The 9646-nt window shown below is 39.9% G+C and overlaps 1 protein-coding gene across 1 annotated transcript in view; it reads left to right on the forward strand.

Annotated features, from left to right (window-relative positions):
• The window catches only part of LOC115178259 (leucine-rich repeat protein SHOC-2), a 31324-nt gene extending 21979 nt beyond the window's left edge, over positions 1 to 9345 (forward strand). The window contains exons 7-10 of the mRNA XM_029739348.1: positions 172 to 294; positions 538 to 675; positions 3845 to 3962; positions 4571 to 9345. Coding sequence (XP_029595208.1) covers positions 172 to 294; positions 538 to 675; positions 3845 to 3962; positions 4571 to 4779 — 588 coding nt within the window. The 3' untranslated portion in view covers positions 4780 to 9345. The remainder of the gene's footprint in view (positions 1 to 171; positions 295 to 537; positions 676 to 3844; positions 3963 to 4570) is intronic.
• The last annotated feature ends 301 nt before the right edge of the window (positions 9346 to 9646 follow it).

Consider the following 9646-nt stretch of genomic DNA (forward strand, 5'->3'; position numbering starts at 1 on the left):
AAGTAGATAAAGGGCCTCATTGCCAAAATCCCGAACTATCCCTTTAAGGCTGACAATGGTTGGTGATGGTGCTTGCTTAGGTAAAGAGCTGACATGATGAGCAACACCTTATTGAACAATGTCTTCTTTCTGCTCTGGTTCTGGAATTGTTGTCATTGTTTATTTTTTCAGGACAACCAGTTGACGTCTCTGCCTCTGGACTTTGGCACGTGGACCAGTATGGTGGAGCTCAACCTGGCCACCAATCAGCTGACAAAGATCCCAGAGGACATCTGCGGTCTCGTTTCGCTTGAGGTGAGGCCTAGATAGAATTCCCAGATGGGATCTTTCCTGAGAAATATGGACTTAGTACTTTTCTGATGCCGTCATCAATTCATACATTATTTAAACTGACCAGAAAATCTAAATGATTATCACTCTCCCATTTCAGCGTACAGTAGGTGATCAACTATTTAGTTCTTTTTAGGTCTGTAACACAAGCTACAGGTTGTGATAGTTCGCTTCAGTGTTCTGAAACATCTGTTGTTTTGTACACAGGTCTTGATATTGTCCAACAATCTTCTCAAGAAGTTGCCGCATGGTATTGGCAACCTGAGGAAACTACGGGAGCTCGACTTGGAGGAGAACAAGTTGGAATCGCTCCCGAATGAAATCGCTTACCTGAAAGATTTACAGGTTTGATACTATTACGCTATTTCCCTGCACTGTCACGTAAGCATTTAGGCCTACCTTTAACTAAAATGTGTTGAGTTATAAACCATTCAAAGACCACTAACAGATGTAGTGATACTGTAGTGATACTGTAGTGCTGTGATTGACACTTATAATCTTTCTTCTACTTTTAAAGGCCCAATACATAAAAAAAGGGATTTGTATATATATATATACTTTATAGTGCCTTTGGAAGGTTTTCAGACCCCTTGACTTGTTCCACATTTTGTTACGTTACAGCCTTATTCTAAAATTGAGAAAATAGTTTTTCCCCCTCATCAATCTAGACACAATACCCCACAATGACAAAGCGAAAAAGTTTTTTTTACGTAAGTATTCAGACCCTTTGCTATGAGACTCAAAATTGAGCTCATGTGCATCCGGTTTCCATTGATCGTCCTTGATATTACTACTCCCGAGTGGTGCAGTGGTCTAAGGCACTGCATCTCAGTGCTAGAGGCGTCACGACAAACCCTGGTTCGATTCCAGGCTGTATCACAACCGGCCGTGATTGGAAGTCCCATAGGGTGGCGCACAATTTGGCTCAGCGTCGTTAGGGTGTGGACGTGGTAAGCCGTTATTGTAAACAAGAATTTGTTCTTAACTGACTTGCCTAGTTAAATAAAGGTAAAGTCAAAATAAATTACAACTTGATTGTCCAACTGTGGTCAATTCAATTGATTGGACATGATTTGGAAAGGCACACATAAGGCTCTTCCTAGAGCAGTTGACAGTGCATGTCAGAGCAAAAACCACACCGTGAGGTAGAAGGAATTGTCCGAAGAGCTCAGAGACAGGATTGTGTCGAGGCACAGATCTGGGGAAGGGTACCAAAATAAATCTGCCGCATTGAAGGCCCCAAAGAACAGTCCCTTCAGGGGAGAAGGGCCTTGGTCAGGGAGGTGACCAAGAACCCGATGGTCACTCTGACAGAACTCTAGAGTTCCTCTGTGGAGCTGGGAGAAATCCCAGAAGGACAACCATCTCTGCAGCACTCCAACAATCACACCTTTATGGTAGAGTAGACAGACGGAAGCCACTCTTAGAGTTTGACAGCCCTCTTAGAGTTTGCAAAAGGCATCTAAAGACTCTCAGACCATGAGAAACAAGATTCTCTGGTCTGATGAAACCAAGATTGAACTCTTTGGCTTGAATGCCAAGTGTCACATCTGGAAGAAACCTGGCACCATCCCTACGGTGAAGCATAGTGGTAGCAGCATCATGCTGTGGGGATGTTTTTCAGCGGCAGGGGCTGGGAGACTAGTTGGGATCGAGGCAAAGATTAACAGAGCAAAGTACAGAGAAATCCTTAATGAAAACCTGCTCCAGAGTGCTCAGGACCTCCGACTGGGGCGATGGTTCACCTTCCAACAAGACAACGACTCTAAGCACACAGCCAAGACGACACAGGAGTGGCATTGGGACAAGTCTCTTGAATGTTCTTGAGTAGCCCAGCCAGAGCCCGGACTTGAACCCGATCGAACATCTGGAGAGACCTGAAAATAGCTGTGCAGCAACGCTCCCCATTCAACCTGACAGAGCTTGAGAGGATCTGCAGAGAATAATGAAACTCCCAAGCTTGTAGCATCATACCCAAGAAGACTCAAAGCTATAATTAGTGCCAAAGGTGCTTCAACAAAGTACTGAGTAAAGGGTCTGAATACTTATGTAAATGTGTTATTTTCTAAAAAACAGTTTTTGCTTTGTCATTATGTAGATGTGTGTAGATTGAGGGGAAAAAAAACAATTTAATAAGGCTGTAATCTAACAAAATGTGAAACAAGTCAAGGGATCTAAATACTTTCCAAAGGCACTGTATATACAAAAGTACATGGACCCCTTCAAATGAGTGGATTTGGCTATTTCAGCCACACCTGTTGACTGGTGTATAAAATTGAGCACACAGCCATGCAATCTCCATAGCCCAACATTGGCAGTAGAATGGCCTTAGTGTAGAGCTCCGTGACTTTCAACGTGGCACTGTTATAGGATGCCACTTTTCCAACAAGTCAGTTTGTAAAATTTCTGCCCTTCTAGAGCTGCTACGGTCAACTGTAAGTGCTGTTATTGTGAAGCGGAAATGTCTAGGAGCAACAACGGCTCAGTCGTGAAGTGGTAGATCACACAAGCTCACAGAATGGGACCGCCGAGTACTGAAGCGTAAAAATCATCTGTCCTCGGTTGCAACACTCACTAATGAGTTCCAAACTGCCTCTGGAAGCAACGTCAGCACAAGAACTGTCGGTCAGGAGTTTCATGAAATGGGTTTCCATGGCCAAGCAGCCGCACACAAGCCTAAGATCACAATGCCAAGCGTCGGCTGGAGTGGTGTAAAGCTCGCCGCCATTGGACTCTAGAGCAGTGGAAACGCATTTTCTGGAGCGATGAATCATGCTTCACCATCTGGCAGTCCCCATCGAACACCTTTGGGATGAATTGTAACACCGACTGTGAGCCAGGCTTAATCCCCCAACATCAGTGCCTGACCTCACTAATGCTCTTGTGGCTGAATGGAAGCCAGTCCCCCCTGTTCCAACATCTAGTGGAAAGCCTTCCAGAAGAGTGGAGGCTGTTCTAGCAGCAAAGGGGATACCAATTCCATATTAAGGCCCATGATTTTGGAATGAGATTTTTGATGTGCAGGTGTCCACATACTTTTTGTATTTCCACACTGTAAGGTTGGAATAATTCTGTGAAATTGTAAAAATTATGATAATGCTCTTTTAGTGTAAGAGCTGTTTGAAAAGACTGTCTCTAAAATGTAAGCCTGTTTTGGTGGATTGGAGTTTCGGCCTGACATCACCCAGTGGTAAATTAGTTAATAGACCAATAAGAAAGAGTCCCAAACCAATAAGAGCTAGTTTTCACTTGTCCCCTCCCCACTCAGACCACTCCGACACTCCTAGGAAAATTCTTGCTGGAGAAATTGCTCTTGAATAATAATTTTTTTAATTTTTTTATTGAAAACAAACAATTTGATATTGATCTGCTGCATTGGACTTTTTTAGATAAACCATTTTATATCTCCCGGGTTTGAACGATGGAGCTCAGATAGAATAATTTATTCACCAACGTTTCGACAGCTAAGCTGTTTGCATCATTTGATATTCCATTTTTGCTTGTATCCTATCAGAAACTAGTGTTGACCAATAATCAGCTGACCACGTTGCCCCGTGGGATCGGTCACCTCACCAACCTGACCCACCTGGGTCTGGGAGAGAACCTGCTGCAGCACCTGCCGGAGGAGATCGGTAAATACATTTTACCTCATACCACTGGGTACCGGTCTGTTTCTGCTGAGACCACTCCTTGTACTCTGTCATTTGCCAAATATACAGAAAGACTGGTACCCAGGCTACATACAACTCAGACTAGGAGTGAATCTCAAAAGTACTTCCTTGATTCCTTCCATCCTCACCTGAACTCCAAATGTCATTGAGAAACAAGGAGCTTATTGGAGGAGGTCGCAAGCTTTCATTTGGATACTTACACTTGACAGAATAGAGAGAGAACTACATGTGGTCTTTGTAGGTCAGTTGGTAGACCATGGCGCTTGTAACGCCAGGGTAGCGGCTTAGATTCTCGTGACCACCCATACTTAAAATGTATGCACACATGACTAAGTCGCTTTGGATAAAAGCGTCTGCTAGATGGCATATATTACATATAAAACGTAACTTCAGCTAAACAATTTAATTAGCATATTTTAGCCCCAGCAATCTACAGCCCATCAATAATTACTGTATGTACCAGCTGATGATCTGTCTGTGCCTCCAGATAGAATATAACACTCCTGTATCCTCCACCCCTCCTATCTCTCTCCATCCTTCCCTCCCTCCCTCCTTTCTTTCCATCCTAGGTACACTGGAGAACTTGGAGGAGCTGTACCTCAATGACAACCCCAACCTGCACAGCCTCCCGTTTGAGTTGGCCCTGTGCAGCAAGCTGTCCATCATGAGCATCGAGAACTGTCCTCTCAGCCATCTGCCCCCGCAGATCGTCGCCGGGGGCCCCTCCTTCATTATCCAGTTCCTCAAGATGCAGGGGCCCTACCGTGCCATGGTCTGATAGACCACAATCTTGGCCTCTGGGCCCAGAGGGAGGCCATAGTCTGAGAGCTGATTTGATGGCTGATATACCAGGCCCACGCAATGCCCATGATCTGATAACGGACCACGTCCATAATTGGATAGACCATGCCCATATTCTGAAGGCCGACGCCCACCCATTCAGACACCCCACCCAATCCCTTACCTATCCAACTACGTGTGTCATACACTGTAAAAAAAAATTCAAATACATCATAACAAAAACAAACTAAATGTACAAAAAGAGAGGAAAACATTTTCGGTTCATACATTATCTATCTATATGCGGAAAAAAACTTAACAAGTACATTTATATTGAGACTGTGCTCCAGCGTTTCTGTTGAGGAATCATAGCCATTTAGAAGGCCAACTTCTCCAATATTTTATTCCCGAATCATGTAAGACAAAACTTAAAGGGTCATTACACAACTTATTATTTTAATTTTTTACATTATATTCATTAACTCCAGCACCATATGATACATAATCTGTTTTCATACATATGAAGACACTGGTATAGTGCTGGAGGTAATGAATAGGAGATAAAAAAGTGGTGGAATTGCCCTTTAATATCTCTACCACCTTTTGCCAAAACGGATCATGTATATTGAGTACCAGTGAGCTAAAGTGGCTATGATTCTTTTAACATAGAAACCAGATTCCCAATGCCAACATATTTACAGTAATTAGGTATGTATATTAGGAGAGCTTAGGATACAACTATTGTATGCAAGAATAATATTTGAAACTTAAATTTTTACTGCTGCTGCCATTATCGATGTTCATTTTGTCATGTCTTTTTCTTTTTGATATGTGTATATATTTTTTACCACTCGACTAAAGATTTGTTATCATGAGGTTTGAGGTTAAAGAACAAAGGTCTAATGTTGATGATTTTAATTTCACATTAATACGTAAAAAAACAGTGCCTATGTCCAGGAAGGTCCACTGGTTTTTCTGACGCTCTAAACACAATTGTCCATTATACAAAGGTATCATTTAGTAAACAAATTTTCTTTCTAGAATTATGGTTTGTAAATTTTTTTAGTTTTTTTATGTTAGTTCTATCATTGTTGGATGACAATGATTCTATAAAATAAAGCGATAAAGTATACATTTGAATCAATGGCTTTCGGAGGTTTTAAAAAAAGCAGTAATCTTTAAACAGTAAGCTAGTAATATATAAAATAAATGCGAAATCTTTAATGCTTTAAAAAATGGACTTAGCAAGTTTGACTCAAACCTTTCCAAAATAGGCAGTAATGTTGCCCTCATGTTTAAGATATTAGATTTGTTTTTGCTTTGAGAGAAAGATAAATAAATAGTTAAACTGTAAAAAGACAGGTGATTAGATAAGTGATCTGTAGTGATTTTTATATATTCTATAAATACTGATTGTTGCCTTGAGTGCAATTGAGTCATTGTAATGTTTACTTTTTCGCTATGTCTTCAGTGTTGGGGCTGTCATACAACGTGGAAACGATTGACCAACAACAACATATCAGGAACGTTGAAGGAAAGGTGTCTATGACTAATGTTGCCATGGTTACGGTCATTAAGGTATGCCAAAAACATGAATCAAAACCCATAATTGTCATTTTACATCCAGTTTCTTTGACTGCTTTTTTAATACGCCTCTTCACGAGATCTGAAAGTTTGCTACTTGGCTTCCTTTTTTTTTTCTTTTTTTTTTTGTCCCACACTGTCCCAGCAATGATGCTGTTCTTATGCACTTTCTAAATGACATTGGCATCATCCTCTTTTAACAATGACAATATCCTTATCTCCATGGTTACGTGGAACTGGGGCATTTTTGTTTCACAGTGAATAAGTATTTTATCTCTTTGAACAGTGTATCATGTACATTTTATAATGGTGTCAAATGAATATTAAGGATGAGATGACAAGCTCAAGATTAATCTAAACTAGTAAGTATGTGGAGCGTCGAATTCAGACGTTTTGGCTTTCGTCCTATCAATCTTGATGGAAAATATTAGCTTGAACTGTGTATGTCCAATAAGGGTCTTATTGATATGTTTAAAGATGTATTAAAGTACCCCATATCTTGCTCATATGTACTACAAGCAAAATGTTTTATGTCAAATTATTGCAATTCGTTGAGATCCACATTGTAAAATTTAAATCATTTTCTGTTACTATAATTTTTTTGACACTGTATTGGGTTAGTATTATATCACGTGACTGTACATTAAAATCCCAACTAAGGTAGATCAAACCAAAAGCTTTTTTTGGTTTTGGAAATGAATGTGTTGCGTCCAAGCTTTGTACTCAATCATCTTTTAGTATTTATTTTCAATCAAGTGTGGGTCTAGTTTTTTGGCAGCAGTTTAGAATTACAGTTTCGATGTGGGTTGTGGACTGCTAAGAAAAAAACGAGGCCTGGGCAGAGCACACACCCAGACAAAATGTATTGCTGCTTCTAATCCTACCAGCAGAACCTATTGCTGCTTGAAAAATATGCTGTAAACGATTGATGGGGCGGGAAAAGTGAGATCTATCCTAAACAAAATCAACATCGATACACAAGACTCGTACAGTAGCCTGCCTGGGAAGATTGACCTCTGCCCTTGACCTCTAAGTTTGGGGTCACATGAGGTCTGGTGGTTTTCAAACAGATCAAATTGTTTGGACCGACGTACAATGAGGAAAAACCAAGGTGCATATTTGAGCCTATAACGACGCAGTTACAACACAATACTTTTTTGAAAAGACAAAAAAATGTAAAAAGGGCTTTCTTCTCGTTCACGCTCAAAGAATGCCACCAGAGGCATTGCATTCCTGGTTTTATATTTTAAAAAAGCTTCGGAAGAAATGAAAAATAAAAAATATGTAAATTGTTTTGGGGGATTGGTTGTGTATTTACGTTTTAGCTATAAACAAAATGGAATCATTATGTGAAAATGCCTTCAGTGTAAGTACTTAAGTGAGATGTGCATTAGGGTATGCAGCAAGAGAAACGCTGTTATCCTGTATAATGTTGAGTCTGTTTTTGTTCATATTTGTATCTATGTGCCATTTGCAAGGTGAGGGGTGGATGACTGACGTATGTGTAGAGAACCTGAGACATAATTGTCATTGTTCAGAAAAGCATTTATCAAAACAAGGAATGTAAGTTAAAACATGCTTTTTGGAAAAGAAATGTGTGACTTAGTCTAGGTTTGGGAGTGGTCATATTTTGGATTCTTGTATCTGAGGTTGATGACGAAGAGGTATTGTTCTGATGCATCCTAATGATTTGGAGACGACAGGTGGTTATTTTTCAATCGTCTGATTTTGGGTCATAAAGTGTGTTATCGTGGCCATTTTTTTTTTATTCTCTTTTTTTTGTAGCAAAATGCATGTTGAAAAATAATTTGACATGTTTTTTTTGTCTGGATCGGAGCTACATTGGGGTGGCGATTCGTTGTAAATAGAAGACCAGATAATGTTGCTACTATTTGGTATCTGCAAAAATGTTTCCTGTAGATTTTTTGTACATTTCACAGTATTTGAAACATTGTGCAGCCAGCAATGCTTTACCTACCTATTCTTTATCAAGCAGCCTTAACTGTTAACCTTTTTGTTATAAACCCTTCGTGGCTGTAGTAGGTAACTTTCATTTTCTGTTCTTTCTTCCTTTCTAGCTCTGTGCATGCATATTTTAACCTGATCTGATGATTGATTGACAGTTCACATAAGCACTCTCCAAACTGAATTCTGTGTTCAGTTTCATTATTCTGGAACACTAGTGAAACAACACAATTCAGTTTGGATTCCATGCTAGCTACAGGCCACCCCAAACAATCCATATACCAGTGGTCTCCAACCCTGTTCCTGGAGTGCTACTGTCCTGTAGGTTTTTGCTCTAACCCTAAACTAGCGCACCAGATTCTAATAATTAGCTGGTTGATAAACTGAATCAGTTTAGTTACAACTGGGGTTGGAGCAAAAACCAACATTCATTTGACTGCCTTAAGTCGTGCACCAAGCATCACCTCTCCCTCAACTTTCACCCAGTCAGACCTTCAGCCACTTTGCTATTTTTAATCATGTAAGACAAATCAGTTTGATATAAATAGGGGGAAATGCTTTTCCCAACGTTAATGTGACCAGTCACCTGACCAGGAAAAACTATGGCTAAGAGTTATAGCCAATAATAACTATATGGCTCTCTTTTCTGTCTATACCGATATGAGTACAGTATATGCAGACGTGACTACCTGACTACGGTGGCCACCATGGTCCAAGTTGAGGAGTATGTAAGAGAATTGGGAAAATAGTGACATGACAAATTTATTTTACCTTAACATCCTACTGTTTAGTACCGAGAGACATGCCTTTACTGAGTATTACTTGGCGATTTGAAATTAGAAAAATTATTTGTTTGCTTGGTTGTAAATGACACAATTATTAATCAAAGCCGACCCATTGTAAAGACTCCTAAGACTCCTAAGTTTGCAAAATGGGTGAAAAACTGCAATGTTTGACATTCTGCATGTACATATCTTTTTAATTAATAAACCTATAAACATTTACAAATTGAAAATAAAAAAGTGACTTGTAATTTTTTATTTTTTGGCTTTCACCAAAAAGTACTGCAAAATGAACATGGTTGGTTGTTTGCCGGTCACATTGAGAGAGCGGAACAGAGCTGCCTATGTCCTCAAGTAATTCCTATTTTTGTCTTTGTTCTTTTTTTCCCTTCTCTGTAACTGAATTTGTATTTCTTTTCAAAACACATGAAGCAGCATTTAAGCCAAGAGTCCTGCACAGTATATTACCTTTTAGCAATGATTTGCACAAGCACAGCAAGGGCACAATTTCAAAATCCCAATCATACAGAAGAG

This window comes from Salmo trutta, chromosome 38, assembly GCF_901001165.1.
Source record: "Salmo trutta chromosome 38, fSalTru1.1, whole genome shotgun sequence".
NCBI classification, from domain to species: domain Eukaryota; kingdom Metazoa; phylum Chordata; class Actinopteri; order Salmoniformes; family Salmonidae; genus Salmo; species Salmo trutta.